General features: G+C 40.0%; 1 protein-coding gene across 1 annotated transcript in view; it reads left to right on the top strand.

The window, feature by feature from the left end:
- The window catches only part of LAMA1 (laminin subunit alpha 1), a 160,771-nt gene that overhangs the window by 90,586 nt on the left and 53,517 nt on the right, over positions 1 to 16,668 (top strand). Inside the window, exons 23-33 of the mRNA XM_018553825.1 lie at positions 49 to 285; positions 2,248 to 2,391; positions 5,424 to 5,603; positions 6,280 to 6,465; positions 7,600 to 7,727; positions 9,940 to 10,060; positions 10,148 to 10,285; positions 11,637 to 11,758; positions 12,246 to 12,332; positions 14,052 to 14,245; positions 15,917 to 16,059. Coding sequence (XP_018409327.1) covers positions 49 to 285; positions 2,248 to 2,391; positions 5,424 to 5,603; positions 6,280 to 6,465; positions 7,600 to 7,727; positions 9,940 to 10,060; positions 10,148 to 10,285; positions 11,637 to 11,758; positions 12,246 to 12,332; positions 14,052 to 14,245; positions 15,917 to 16,059 — 1,680 coding nt within the window. The remainder of the gene's footprint in view (positions 1 to 48; positions 286 to 2,247; positions 2,392 to 5,423; positions 5,604 to 6,279; positions 6,466 to 7,599; positions 7,728 to 9,939; positions 10,061 to 10,147; positions 10,286 to 11,636; positions 11,759 to 12,245; positions 12,333 to 14,051; positions 14,246 to 15,916; positions 16,060 to 16,668) is intronic.

Below are 16,668 nucleotides of genomic sequence, written 5' to 3'. Positions count from 1 at the left end.
TATGAACCCCATTAATTGTGGCACATTGATATGAATGATTCATTTTAGGAATGCAACTGCAGCACCGATGGGTCTTCGAGTCTACAGTGTGACCTTACTACTGGCCAGTGTCTGTGCCGGAAGGAGTTTGCTGGCCAGACATGCAATACTTGTCTATTTGGATACAGAAAATACCCCAGCTGCATCTCCTGTGACTGTGATGTAAAAGGTACCCAGTCTGCTTGGTGTGACGATGAACAGAAGATGTGTAGCTGTGGAGAAGAAACTGGTAACTGTGCTTGTAAGGTAAATGTACACTACTTATCTTTCTGGCACACAAAATGTGTTTTTGTGTAAATGATCCTCAGAACCTAATAATTGTGTATATATACATTTTCTTACATACTTTCAGTTGCAGTGAAACTAGATATGCCTTTTGGTTGAAACGTTGTAGTGCAATGCACATCAGATTAAGCATTAAGGATCTGTATTTCAGATGAATAACTTTTTAATGCAGTGATATTCTTTTATGTTGCTCAAACACTGCCATCTAGTGGTGTGTTGACAATATATACTTGTACATATATATAAGCCTAGATACATTATTTACTATAGTTTGGCACCGATGGGGGATACTTTGCTTAGTTAATTTTTCCATCTATGTATATAATTTTATTTTTAATAAAAGTAAGCCAACTTTTTCATAGAATCCTTGTGTTATAATATTAAATATTGATTGTCAGCCCTTTTTTAAATGATCATGAGTTCAGATTATAGTACCCTCTGTGCTCTCTCAATGCAACACGAACATGGCATTTTCAAGTGCTTTAACCAGGCAGGCAGGTAGTAGAGAAATATGGCCTCATCAGTGTGGTTCTTCTTTACTCGGTCAGACTGGAGGTTGGTTGATGACCAAGCTTTATTGTTTTGACAATGTACACTGGTCATAAAAAAAAAGTAGGCGCATGCATCAATATGCTCCGGGACCCCCATTACTATAGAGTGTGTGGAGCCCAATGGCCCTTTCTCATACTTTATTATTGGTCAGTAATGCCTCACATAGTAATAGGTCAACAGAAAGGTGGGCCCTCATCTCCAACTTTGTAGATACAAGTGTCAAAGTTTGTAGATTAGAACAGCGGATAGATGGACACTATTTTCTGGAGTGCCATTTTAAAATGGTTGCAGAAAATGCACATGGGCAGCCAGTGCACCCATGAATGGCTTTGGTCAGAGATGTCATTGGCAACCTAAGATTACAGGCACAATTTACAGAGCCAATCAGGGTATCTATGGGCCTTGTGGTCACTGTGAACCAACCACACCCATCACTTGTGATTACAAACATTCAACCCATTCACAACGGAGGGAGCTCCCCTTTTTCCATCTTGAATGGGCAACATGTTTGTAAACACAGCAGAATGGAGGATTTCAGCAGACTAAAGGTGAAGGTGGAGGCTATTAAAGTTCTACTGACCACCAATGATTGTGGGGTTATTTTGTTAAGGTGTGTGTGTGGGGGGGATGGGGTAATATTCCACTGACCACAAATGTTATGGGATAATTTCTTTAAAATGAACAAAATAAAAGATAAATGTAAGTAACCTCAAATTTGTGGTCTCTTTTCCATTATGTAGAAAAAAACTGTGATTATTAAATTCCACCAGAAGAAAGCTTTATCTGCCGCAAAAAAAATGTTTTCATTAGAAGCTCATGCTTCCTGCTGATTGGAGAGATCTAGCAGGGGGCATGTCAGACCACTTCAGAGTGACCACTGCTTCCACACAAAAGCAAGAGTCCTTCTCTACAGCATAGTGATTGAGGACACTGTTTTTAGGCAAGGGTCCTTCTCTACAGCATAGTGATTGGGGACAGGCTTTTAACGCAAGGGTCTTTCACTACAGCATAATGTTCAGGGACAGGCTTTTTGCGCAGTCTGTGGTTGCTTTTCAAAGACCACAAACTGTAGGACTTTGCATAGCAATTGTTTTGATACACCTGGAAACGGAAAGTTCAGCTGGGCTTTAAGGTTTTTTTTGGCAGATTTTCACCCATTATAATATTTTTTTTGTAAATGTTCTTTTAATTCTGAGTTCTTTGAACCTGTTTCTTGTTGTTCTGTTTTGCCTTATCATCCTACATAGCATTATATTTGTGTTAGGTAGCATAGAGTTTGAATTTAAGCTATTTATTTTAGTAGCTAAAGAACAACATTTGTCAGTAACATTATAACTGATGGATTGCCCTTTGTATGTGTCTGTTTTACAGGACAATGTGATCGGGAGTTATTGCAATGAGTGTAAAGGTGGAACCTTCGCTCTGCACGGTGAAAACCCTCTCGGTTGTTCTCAGTGTTTCTGTTCTGAGGTGTCCCAGCTATGTGCAGAGGTTGAGGACTATGTACGCATTCCTGTAAGTGACAATCTATATGATCTATTCATCCCATCAAATATAGAAGGCAAGATGTGCAAATTAAAATATACCTCTTCATTCCTGCTTTTAGCATTACATATTATAAGAGTATATACTATGTTTTTATCTATTAGTCTTTGTATCAGTTATTCTTACAGTATATGTATACCAGAAGAAAATGTTTATTCACAGATATTTAAATATGAAATCTACCTATATAAAAAACACAAGCCTAAATTTGGATGTGATTACAATATGTGAACATTACATTGATTGTTGTATTTATTTTCAAATAATGCAAACATGAATGGAGTTTGAGTTTACAATCATAGATGATTTCTTTTATATCAGGTGATGTTATTGCAGTCCAAACAGATATGTACATAAACACAAAGGGTGCACTGACATGGTGCAGCAATCTAAGATTACATGAAAATAAAGACATTGTAAACCATTGATAAAGGCTATTGCCTTGGCTACGCTAGTACACACAAGTAAGCTTTCAATCCCACAACATGTAGCAGTTTTTTGGGTATAGTATACCCCATGAAACATAGAGTGTTAGGTAAGATTTAGTGAATAGGAAAGCAAGACCTTGGTGAGTACTTGTAGGTTACCTGTAGTGGATCTGGGACATAGTTCTATCTCCCTTAATGTTTAATTTTGAGGGGGTGTTTTTCCAGCTATTTAAAAAAATGTGTGCACTGTTCTGGTATTAGTTTAACCGATTAATCAAACCTAATAATCGGCTAACTAATCGATTTTGAAAATAATCGTTAGCTGCAGCTCTAGTCTATTTGTATTTCTAACTTGTACAATGTTGTTGGGAACCAGAGCAGGAACAAATATGAGATATGTATATTTAGTTGTGAAATGGGTGTAGCCTTTCAATTCCATTAAATTCTAAGTTGCCTTTCAGATTTTGCATTGCAAAGTAGTTGTTATTTTAAAAAAATTCCCGGATTCCAAAGCAGAGATAAGGTCACAGCCGCATATCTAGAAAAAGAGGATTTTGTATGCTATTTTCCATGTAATTGGGAACTACTAAAGATTCTTTGAGTACTGTTGGGTTTATAGTAGTATTCTAGTCTTTTTTTATTCCCAGGATTTTCTGTAAACATATTATTCTTTTTTAATATTTAATTGAAATCCAAGTAGTGAGTTATAAGGATCCAACCAGAATAAGGGGAGAATATGTAAGGCTGCTTTTCACGAAGCAGCTGAAGGATCTAGCCGTAGCTTCGGCCGATCCTTCGGCTAGCTTCGGCCCCAGGACCCCTTCGGTTCAGTAGAACCGAAGGGCTGCGGTACGGGCTATTCACTATAGCCCGTACAGCTCCGCAACTTGGCCGAGCGGCTCAGTCGAGCCGAACGCATATGGCCGGCCGACAGCCTGCTTCTGACAGCTGGGCGGAGCCAGCCGTGATCTTACGGCTGGCCCCTGCCACTTACAGAGAGATCAGCGTCCCTGGTTACCAGCTAACCAGGGACACTGATCTCCAGACAGCAAACTCTCCCTGGCGCTCCGGGAGTCTCCAGCTCCCGGCCACCAAGGAGAGAAACACTGCTATTTCTTCTCTTTTCTTATTCTGACACGGAGCCGTGTCAGAATAGAGAAAAAATTAAACATTTTGGCCATAGGAATGCATTGCTAGATTCCTATTGGGTATTTCAATTTGCAATAGCAAACTAGCATTGCACCCGCCCTCTGCTGCAGTTCTCCATTAGGTCCACTACTGATTGACAGCAACAGAGGGCGGGTACAATGCTAGTTTGCTATTGGCTATTGCAAATTGAAATAGCCAATAGGGATCTAGCAATGCATTCCTATGGCCCAATTTTTATTTTTTTCTATTCTGACACCGCTCCGTGTCAGAATAAGAAAATAAAAGAAAAAGCAGTGTTTCTCTCCTCCTTTTTTTTGACGGCAGCAGAACCACCGGCCAATAGAAAACTGTTGGGCGGAGCTAGCTGTCATTGCTAGCTGCGCACAATCGTTTTCTATTTTTCTACTTTTTTAACTGTTTTTCTGTTCTGCTTGGTCCCACAGAGAGACCGAGCAGAACAGCCGAACCGAATGCCGCTCGGCGGCATTCGGCTATTCACTCACTGCTGTTCGGCATCTTTAAGAATAGCCCGAACAGCAGTGAGTAGCCTGCCAGAGGTTCGGCTCAGCAGATCCAGATGTTGGATCGGCTGAGTCGAACTCCTTCGGCACTTTGGGTCGGCCGAACATGCTGAGCATGTTCGGCCGACCCAAAGCCACGCGAAGCCACACGATGTACGGCTGATTTCAGCCGATATACGGCTGAAATCAGCCGTACCAGCCTGAAGTGAATAGCCGAACAGTGTTTCTGATCTGAGCTTATATTTAAGTTTTATTCCCTTGTTTGGACTCCCATGTTTCTTTTATCCTTTACCTACTAGAACTGGTAACTTATATAGGTTTGATAATTATAATATATAAGCACCTGTTATGACATTTCTAAATAGTGGCCACATTTATAACAAGCTGATGTTGGATCGGCTGAGTCGAAGTACTCCTGCACTTTTGCTCAGCCCAACCTGCAGAGCATGTTCGCCTGACCGAAGGCAGCCAATGTACGGCTGATTTTAGCCGATGTATGGCTGAAATCAGCCGCACAGGGTTGAAGTGAATAGCCCAAACAGCGTTCGGCTCACTTCACTTCGGCTCGGTTGTTCACTCGGCTGCCTTCGGTAGCTAAGTGAATAACCCCCAATAGTTTTTCAATTCAATGTGATATATAGGCCATATTATGGTGTTAGATCGGCTGACTGGTGAAAAACTGAGATTCATCATTCAGATCACATTAAACCTTAAAACCTCAAAGAGATGTAGTTTATTTAATAAGGCAAGGCCAAAAGAAGTGACTATATACAAAGTGCAGTAAAGGTAATCTGATTGCTTGGTAATAATTAATACATATTTGATGATTACTTTTTGTTGTATAATTTTTGTACTTCTTACCTGATAAATAGACCTGGTAAATTTTAAGCATTGTGTATTTTAGATCACCTTGGTTCCAAACCAATCTCTGCTCCGTGTGGTTTCTCTGAATGATATGAATGGAACTACAGATGGTGTGTTCTCCGAGGCTGTTGACATGTTACTAGATGGATCCGTAATACGGCAACACTTTTTATCAGATATATTTTATTGGAAATTACCTTCACAGTTCCTGGGGGAAAAGGTAGGGTGAACCCATATTTTGTGTAGTGTATTGCTGTTACAAATGTTTATCATGTATGAAAGTACCAGGACATTTCACTTAGATTTTCAGTTTACAAAATCCAGTCTGACACAGAGGTTTGAACCAAATGTTCTACTGTGCTTCGTTCATGTGTGTGTCTGCACAGCTTTTACATGGCATCTCCTGGCAGATGCCATTACACTTGTAACTACGAATGAACTTCCAGACAATGTCTGAGAAAGTATTCGAGCTAGCACAACAATATAAGGGCCAGGCAACTAGTATTTTCAGAAGAATATCAGAAATGTCGACCATGTTATTCACATGAAAGATTTACTTTTAAACAGAGTAAAACTCTTCCAACATAAGCTGCTTTTTAATATACACTGTATATTAATGCTGAATTTTGATTTATAACAACAAAACGTCACAAGTAACAAGCACTTAGAAACTGAAATAACACTATACACTTTATTACAGGATAGATTTAAACATGTACACCATTCATGTCAGCTCTGGCCCTGCATCAGTATTTATATTCTGGGGCCAATGGTTGCAAACCATTGGCCCCAGCATAATTATTTTTTTTTATAACTCATATATACTGGATGGATATATTGCTTCCGAGATCAAAAACAAATGGTTGTTTATGTATTGGAGTGTTATTTATTTGCAGACATTGGCTTATGGAGGCATGCTGAAGTATGTTGTTACATATTATGGACTTGGGGAGTCTGGTCCTTCAGATTTTGAACCTCACATTATAATGAAAGGTGGACATCTCAGGAAACAAGTTCTTTACATGGCCAAACCCAACCCAGTAAATGGAGTGAGAACTGAGACACAAATCAGCTTCAAAGAGGTAAATAGGGATTTAGCCTTATGCCACTTATTTTGGTTTTCCAGATGACTTGATGGATTATATATAATCTCACTTTGTAACTTGTTCTTAATCTCTGCCTTTGTAGACTAGTTAAAAGTTTAGATGAAATGTCTCCCAATTTCTGGGGACAGTATCCACTTTCAGGGGGCTGTCCTTGAATAAAAAGTGTCCCTGTATGTGCCCGGTTCTAATAAATGCTGTCTTCAGCCTGGGAGCTGCATTTAATCTACCAGGGCAGCTTCACTCAGGTTACGCAGCATATCAAACCTCATTGACTGCCTCCCCTGGAAGAGGAAGAAGGGGAGCGCGCATTAGCTTCTGGGTTTGTAAGGAATCCATGGTGTCAGCCCGCTAGGAGGGTTCAGCAGATGTGAAAGAGATACTGTATTGCTCTGCACCTGGGAAGAGAGTTCCCTATGTGTGCTGGGGCCTTAAGTTAGAAAATAAATGTGGTAATATGTGGTTCTGCAGCATTGCCCAATGCCCCTTCTGTCTTGCGGCTGGATAGTAGTTTGTCACTATATCTCTGCCCCTCTCCCTATTAATTACAGCCACTTGAAAAAGCAGCGACATGAGGATAAGGTTCACTCAATGAACACTGAACAGCCTAATAATTTTACAACTTAAAACGTATAAATGTTTTAAAGGTGCCAGCAGACAATTATTGTGTTTATAGCGTTTTTGGATATGTCAAAATATAGGGAAGTTTGCTGCTATATGGACCTGCATACACAAGCAGTGCCCAATGTTGTGGTATATAAGGGGTTTGATTTAGTAACACTAACTTGCTCCGTGCATGCATGTGTCTTTGATGGCTTATTAACCCTTTGCTTGCTGCTTCTGCTTCTTGGTGGCACTTTTTATTTCTGACTAAGCATTCCTCATTATGGTCTGTCTGCAAAGTACTTGAGCTTATTTTACTAATATACTACAAGCCGTATACCCTGTGAAGTGACACCCTACGCTATGTGCTCCACATTTTTATTGATACCTTCAAGATGTACCTCCTCATCCTCCACATAACAATAACTTCTAAAATCAGCTTCTAGGACACTCTATCATATATCACAAGGAATTTAAGTGAGTGAGTTTTTTCTCTGCTCTGTTCTGCAGGAAGACTGGAAATATCATAATTCTGTATCTGATGAGTCAGTTACAAGGATGGATTTCATGTCAGTTCTCAGTAAACTTGACTACATACTTATAAAAGCATCATATGGCTATGGATTACAACAGAGCAGGTACGTCTAAACTTTGATACATGCTCTAACCTTTAGTCAGAAAAGTGACTGTGTTTTTGTACATGCTGCTTGCTGTTTATCTGTATCAGAAGAGAACACAATATTGTAAAATGTTGTTAGCTATCACAGGAACCTTAGAGTCAGCAGAATCTTTTAAGACTGAATTAAGTTACAGTTTGTCTTCACTGACATAAACAGAAATAACTTCAAAAAAGGCAGGCTTCAGCAGTAATCTGTAGACTGTATAGAGAGTGTATACAATGTTAGATACACTCTAGGGTGGATTTATTAAAATAGTGATGTAGGCAAATCATAAAAAATGATATGAAATGCAGCAATTTAAGGCAAAGTCCTTTTTAGTGGTTGTTTGTCCTACAATTCAAGAAGAGTGTCACTGCTTGCTTGTTGAGAATGCCTCGAATACGATTATTTTCTTACTTATTTCATGCAGTGGCCACATTTCTGTACTCTTCTCGATTAAACAGTAGTCACTGTTCATGTCTGCTGTGATCTGTAATACTACACACCCCCTAACAAGTAGCATGATCGTTTCTTCCCTAATCCTGCCTACACACAATGGCCCACCCATCACACGGAGAAGCTGTACATACCCTCTTCCTCCTGCACCCTCTGTTACAATAAAACCCACCCAATGACACTCCCACATGACATTCCCTACTATGAAGAAATAGAGCGGCATGTAATTATGGGAAATGTAGATTTCAGAATCGTTAAGTGGGCTTCCGGAACACAAGCTGAAACACAGATTAAACCTGCCCACCACACCCTGTACATTCATTCGGTGAAGGCACTGGCCATGGGTTTGGAATCTGTTTTTCTAAAATTTAACAAAGGTTAGGCACATTTTAAAGATGACATTAATGGTAATGGAGCTAAGCAAAGCTAATGGATATGTTACTTCATTAGAGAAGGAACCTTAGTTGTGCTTTAAAATGAGAAGTAAGGTCCATGGGCTTTTGTCTATACAAACCAGTAAGGATGGTATAGCTGAAATGGCCAGCAGGAGGCCACTGATCAAATGCTGGGAAATTTGAAATTCTTAGGGACTGAGTCACTATCACAGAATGACGTCGATCTAGGAGCCAGGTCTTTACCAGGGATATCCGAAAAGAGGAATAGATTTCTCTACCTGACACTCCCATGTTATGGCTTCATGTTTCCACCACTGGTGACATGACATAATAAAATACCAAATTATCAGGCAAGTGCATATACTAAAGCAGGGCAACAAAGACAAAAGGTAGTCAACAGATAGGTGTCAACAGGTGATCAAAAGGAACCAGCAGACCTGAGGTCAGTAGGCACAATGTACAAAGCAGGACCAAGACCAGGAGACTCAAGCCATAACTAGGAACAGAGGGCAGAAACACAGACTCTGGATTTGCAGGAAAATAGGTGATTGGGCTTGGCTGCATGAAACTCAACGTGATGTTCTTAGAAATCCTTGAGTGGGGAGACATTTGTTAAAACCAGAAGCCAGGTTGGATAGAGAAGAGGTACAGACTAAAAGGCAGACACTGTTAAACTGACACAGAATTAAATCCAGCCAGAACTTTTTATGATTTTTCATTCTCTGATATGCTCTTGGAAAAATAAACATGGCATTAAATTGATTGTTAAGTGCAACTGTTTCATTTTCTTTATTCTATTTTTTCTAAAACCTAAAGTGACACTAAACTCAGGAGTTAAACCTTAAAAATGCATTTAACTACCTTAACTATTAACAAACATGTAGCTTATTTGTGTATCACTTGGCTGTAGATCCTCAAATCATCTCTGAATTGGTGCTGACTTTGTCCTTCCTTCTGGAGGGTGGCTACTTTTGTTCCCCATGGTCTCTACCTTAATGAACTACAATCTCATGTTTAGTTTACTAATTTGTATTAAAATTGTAGTCTATCACGGGAGGGAGCTTGGAGAGGTGGCTAGTTAACAACACACACAGGTACCATGAGGAACAAAAGTGATACACAGATAAGCTACATTTTTGTTAATAGGTAAGGTACTTGAATGCATTTTTCATGTTTAACTCTTAAAATTAAGTTTCACTTTAAGTCAGTTTTTATTGAAATTGTTCGTATGTATGTGTGTGCCCACCAGTGTATACACATGTGTGTTTTAATCGTGTAGTAGTTGTTGTTGGCTTTTAGGTAAAATAACTCTGCAAATTGCTGTCTCTTACAATCTATAGGATATCGAATATCTCAATGGACATTGCAGTGGAGGCAGCAGAAATGCATTCTGGACGAGAAGCAGCTAATCTTATCGAGATCTGTGAATGTCCTCCTGGCTATGCAGGCCTTTCATGCCAGGTGATCTGAATTCCTTACCTCTTTGCCTTCAGTCAGGGAGGAATAGACCTATCTCATATGGCATTTTTTTTTCTTGTTCATTATCAGGAGTGCACGTCCGGCTACTTCAGAGAAAAAGTGACAGAAGTAAATGTACGAGGACCACGGCCTTTTATTGCACCATGTGTACCATGCCAGTGCAGTAACCACAGTGAGATCTGTGATCCAGATACCGGAGAATGCTTGGTACGTGTCCTTTATGTACAGTATTATACATTCATGGCAGAAATATTTGTATCCTCTGTGCTTTTAAAGCACTGCATGCTAAGTAAAAGGCAAGATGATATGATAAAATGAGAACTGTTGCAATGCATTATATATATACGATTATAATTTTTACCTACTTTACTGATGGTGGGAAGCAGAGACTATACAATGTAGTACCTAACACCCTCATAAAGAATGCTGCTCTGCCCACCTTCTTGTTTCATGGCAGCATAGATTTTATGGGGGTTCAATCCTGCTTAGCCTGTAATGTATTACAAACACATCTGTTGAAATATTTGCTATATTTTACTATGGAGGAGATAGCATCTCTATAGTTCCTGCATGTTGGCTGCATTGATATGCTAAGTTGAGCCTCTCTGCATAAAGTTGCAGTCAAAACTTACAGCTGCTGCTGTCCACCCTCCATGTGCCAGATCTGCTGGGTGTGGCACTGTTGTAGACTAAGATCCAGAGAAATGTTTCCTATACATAATAGATCAGGGCACTTCTCCATACACTGTGCTATATCAGCAGCTTCATACCTTATGGTCCCTGAGTCTTTGCAGGATCTGTTTCCCAGAGGAGGTCTTGATGTCAACGATTTTCAGACTTGTTCAGGTTTGAGTGTTTTTGTTTTAGCCAATGAAAAAGTATGTACCAGGAGCGGAAGATGGTTGTTTAGCCTTGAAAAACATGTATTTCCAGTAATTTGTAAGTATGTTTAGCTGTTTTTCAGGTGCTACCAAAATCACGCCATTCTGCCTCAAAAGTAGGTCATGTATCTTTTTGAGCTTCAGGCAAGGCTAAAGGAGCTTAAGTGTTCATATGTGAACAAGCACAATTTAAAAGCATGGCATTTGTTTGTTGAGTATTTTGGAGTTTTGAGGTTCAAAATGCTCAGGTGTGAACCAGGGCTAAGCAAGTAAAATGCACCGTCCTACATTCTTGAACAACCCACGCCTGGCAGATCATATTCCCTGTCCCATCATCACTGCCTGATTGAATAGCTAAGACAAACAGCTTATAACCAGAGGTGGCAGAAATGAGCCTGATATAAGCTCAATGACACAAACAGTAACATTGGATTTCCAGTAATATTATATTTCCACATATACTTCTAATAAGAACAGGAGGGGGCAGTGTGGAAAAAATATTGGTAAAAAAACATTGCGGCATTGAGCATGATGGCATGGGCCCACATGTGCCATTAAAGCAAATACTGCACTACTAATACTAAAAATTGTTTGTACATTATGCACATGTATAGAACATGTAGACTATGTCATTTAAATACCATTTCTGTTATAATATCTATTTTTACACATAACAGGGTTGTACAGATAATACTGCAGGACACCACTGCCACGTCTGTGCATCAGGTTACTATGGCAAAGTGGCAGGGTCAATCACTGATTGTTCACTATGTGCCTGTCCCAAAGGCAACTCTAAGAGGTAGGAGCATTTCCATATGTTTATGTCTCTTTTTGTGATGTTTTCATGAAGTAAGCCGCATTATTTCCATATGTAATTACGTATTTTTAAAGTGCATTACTGTAATTGGTGACTGAAAAAAACCTTAGTTTAGTTTTTACATTTTTTTAAATTTGTGTTGGTGTCATTGATTAGAAAATAATTTTACTCTGTATTTGTGCATACAGTACATGCTATTATTCGGATTTACAGATTATTAACAGCTTATTTGAATATTATTATGACTACCTATGGTCATCTTATTTGCTACATTGGACATGAGGCATTCTGGACATGCAAGATATTGATTGGACGTACAGGCTGATAACAGCCATGCCTCTATTTTCCCTTTTAACTTTCTCTCTCTCTTTCTCTCTTTTTCTCTCTCTCTCTCACTTTTATGTACTCCTATTTTATGACTTTATACATATGTTACATTTTTATTAAGAAGTGTTTTCTTCTTTCTCAGCTTTAGCCCAACCTGTGTGCTAGAAGGCATCGATGACTTCCGCTGTGATGCGTGTCTGCCTGGATATGAGGGAAAGTACTGTGAAAGGTAGGTTAAGGTTCATTAAACAAACATTTACTAGGAATGGAGCATCTTATAATTTTTAGCAGACCAGATTAGCTCAATACTAGCAATATCCCATTGGGGACATAAGACTTGCAAATACATAATACATTGAGAACATAAGACTTGCAAGTGATCATCCACTACACAGTTGGTATGAAGTCCAATGGCTTAATACGTGTGAACACTAGTTTGCAATAAATCACATAAAATAACTCTAACTTTGTGTATGTTAATGTTTTTCTCCAAGTGAACAGAGTAAACTTAACATATTTGTGGGGTTGACTTAACACAAGAGTATAGGATTACAAAGACTTGCACAAGACTCTCTTTTCTACAATCCTGTTTTATTCCTTACTAGGAAAAGTGTGCCTGTTCCAGAATGGGCAAAATTGGGTATACTGGAAAAAAAACTTTCTAAGTGTTTAAAGGAGAACTATGAGGTGAGTGCTTTTCACTCACCTCATAGTTCTAGCCGACCTGTGACAATGAGACTGTCACAGGTCGGCTCAGTAGATCGGGAGGTGAGCGAACACATACCGGCGTTCGCTCACCTCTCGATCCTGTCACGGCTCTCTGCCTTGACAGGGGAGGGGCTGGATTCCCCCCTCCCCCGTCCAATCCGCCAGTCAGCGCTGGCGGATCGCAGCGGGGAGGGGGGAATCCAGCCCCTCCCCTGTCACGGCAGAGAGCTGGCTCTAGATAGGCAGAGCCAGCTGTCACTCACGCAGCTGGGCGGATGCCGGCATAATTGTCAGGATCCGCTTCAGCGGCGGCGTCTCAGTATACCGCAAGCAGTAGCTCAGTACCCTAAGCTCAGTATACTGAGCTTAGGGTAACGGGAGGACGCCAGTTTGTGTCCTCCCATTACCCTAAGGAGAACTATGGGGAAAAGCCTTAACCCCATAGTTCTCCTTAAATATATTGAAGTGTCAATAGTCAGTAGGAAATAAATCACATTCAGAGGGGGCAACTTTTCTGGGCGGAATGTATATATGTGGGAGGGGGGTTTCCCATTATCTCTTGCTCTTCTTCACTGTACCCTCACAAGTCCTCTGTACACAGTATGCAAGCATTATAGTAACCTCCTAGTAAATGTGAGTATCTTACACATTGTGCAGAACAGGGTGTAGAAATATTACTTACACTCCTGCAAGTAACATAATGTTTAGGAGCCTGTCTAGATACAAACTGTACCAACTGAGCCAATAGTTTTACCTTGCTTCACAATATGAACATCACTGCATGTCAATTCATCTGTCAATTCATCACTGCATGTCAATTCATTTAGTCTTATGAAGTAAAGAAGTATGTGTGACAGACCAGATCTTGTGCTAAACGTCTTTGACAGTTCCTGGCTGTCAAGCTGATTAAATTGCTTCACTGGTCTCTGAGCTACAGACCTAGAACAAGTGTGCAGATCAGTAGGCACTCTGTTCTACATGCTTGTTCTAGGTGAGTGACTCCGAAAATGAGAGGCACCCAGGAACATAGTATTTTTACACAAGGTCAACAAATGTCACCTTGTAGTCCCACTAGTTCAGGTTTCCTTTAAACAGCACAACTCCCCATATATTGTTTCTGTTAGCTTTTAGGTATTCGTCATATAACTTCTAGTATCAGTGATATCTAGTTATCTATTTATCATGCAGTTTAATGAAAACACAACCATATTAAGATTGTATTCTTTTTTCACATTTTTAGGTGTTCTCTAGGTTATTTTGGCAATCCAAGTGATCCAGATGGGAGCTGTCAGATATGTGACTGCAATCCAAGTGGTTCTTTGCATAATCACTGTGACAGAATTACTGGCCAATGTGTTTGTAAGGTTGGAGTGACTGGACGTCTTTGTGATACATGTGAAGTCAGGCATACCCTACTGGAACAGCAATGCATATGTGAGTTTCCTTCATTTGTATGATGTGTCATTTCAGCTTAGATCACTCATGGAGAAACATACACTATAGACAGCATTATCTTCCCTTGAGTAAAGTCTCCATAGGAATACAAGAATGCAGTCCTGAAAGTCAGCTATAAATAAAGAAAAAAGAGGAATTTCTTGGTCAAGCAAACCTGGCCATGAATGGCATGCACTGTTCATAAAAATCAGAAGGATTATTTTTAAACCTAATTCCATCCATTTGTTTTAGTTTTGGATAAAGTGGGGAAAAGTTAAGATTTGCATCAGGTTTTTATTTTTGTTTTTGGCCCCAAGGTTATTACTGAGATCAAACAAATGTGCATTGCCCAGCAAAGTGTTTCTTTACATTTTTGCCCAAAACATTTACAGTCATCATGTTTCTGAACAGCTCCAACTCTCTCAGCTCCACTTCCCTGAACTTCCTGTCCAGTACAAGATCACAAGGGAGAGCATAGTCTCCGTCAGCCATCCATCTACTAGCTTGGTGAAGGGTGGAGGGAGGAAGGAGGGAGTTAAGAGGAGGGGAGTGGGTTGTCTTGCTGTGCCTGTATTTTTGTGGAGATACACATAGCTTACTGGCACACAAGGTGGCTCTATTGGATCCTGCAAGGTAGAGGAGCCACCTTAAAACAGGATATCAGTGCAAGGCCAGTGCTTGAGACCAACTGATTCTGCAGGAAACCTTTGACTTTAAAATCACTTTAAGTTCAGAGTCATTGTTCAGCAACTGGTATGGAGCCAGAGGGTCAGATAATCCATCAGAGGTGTTTTGCACATATTTTAATTAATTATTTAATTTAGTCCATTGCATATTTGGGTATTAGGTTTAAAGTCAAGGGTGTGAAAGTGTGTGCCAGCTATAAAACTCAGGTCTTACAGTGCTCTGGTCCAGGTCACGAGAACCAAATCTATTATCTTTGGCAATATGACCTAAACCAGCTCTGTATTGTAGTTGATGATGTCATCAGAGTCTTCTTTCACTTTTCTACTGAAAATAATGCTGTTGTTACTGCCACTGCAGCTTCATACCATGTGAACCAGAAATGGAAAACTGCATGACCTGCTGTTTACAGATGACGCTCCCCTAGCCTGCCTCTCTAAGGCCTTTTTTCTGAATAAAGCTGACCCAACTCAGGTTCTTTTTATTGCTGTCTTAGTTACAGCTTTATAGAATTGCTTTGCAGAACCTGACAGTTTCACATTAATACTTTTCATATCAATTACTATGACACTGTGCAATGCCACAAATTATCTTTCATCAGAACAATGCATAACTATAATATGCTCAACATACAACTTGTGGTTGGGGTAGTCTTTTTCTACAAAGTCTGGCCATGACGGCTGATTGTGGGTTGCATATTGCATCTCTGTGCTGGGTGAATATTGCATATGTCTGTGCAGAATTCAAGTGTCAGCACTTACCAACAATAACTGACATTTTCTGAATGTACAATGAGTAGACCTCCAACTCATAATATTTAAAAATGCATGAATACATGTATTCTGCAAAGACATTAATGACCTCTATGATAACCTGTGAAAATTGGTGAATGTCGCAGTGCTACAGATGAAGTGACTTTTGGCCAGTGCATGGAGCCTGAGCAGGTTACTAATATATCTTAAATTTACTCTATTTCTAAATTCTTAGCTTGTGATGATGACTGCACAGGACCGTTATTAGATGACCTGGATGTTCTGCATAGAACTATATTCTCTATAAACTTCACTGGAATTGTCACAGTACCTCATGGATTCATGACACACCTGGAAAACATGACAATGCATGTAAAGGTAAACAATATTTTTCTGCTGTAAGAATGTTTTGTGTACTGCAGCACAACCCCCCAAATACTCACCTATCCTCAGTCCTGCCAATCCAGGCTGTGCAGCCAGGTGGGTCCCGCAGAGCCTCAGCATGAGCCATGTACTAAGGTCCCTTGGGTATTAAGTCACTTGCTGAAATGCATGCCTGAAAGGGGCTGGACTGAACAGAGATGTTCTTGTCTGAGGAAAGTTGCAGAGGAGTTGTCTGGACTTTGGTAGATGTACATTTGCTCTGGGGCTCCGGTATTTTTGTCTGCCTACAGAGGCACAGATTCAGGAGCAAGAATGTACTTTGATTCCTCTCAAAGGGTCACAGATTTATTTGGCTGTCTTTTGTCCATCAGCCACTTCTTTTTGAAATCGCTCTAATAGGACCTACTTCTGATACAGTATTTCTGTCCTCCACCTTTGCGCTTTGGGTACTCTGCTCCCCTAAATACTCCCTTCTGTTTTGAAATACTGCAATAATGTAAAAACCCCTACAGACTGGAGTCTGATTATTGCCAGAGGTTTGTCGGTGAGTTGTTAGGTCCAGATACAGGGCAAGTAACCACAGGACAGATAGGATAATCTAAA

Source organism: Nanorana parkeri, unplaced genomic scaffold (genome assembly GCF_000935625.1).
Source record: "Nanorana parkeri isolate BGI_ZX_2015 unplaced genomic scaffold, ASM93562v1 scaffold7, whole genome shotgun sequence".
Taxonomy (NCBI): Eukaryota; Metazoa; Chordata; class Amphibia; order Anura; family Dicroglossidae; genus Nanorana; species Nanorana parkeri.
This window is presented reverse-complemented; position numbering and strand designations above follow the sequence as displayed.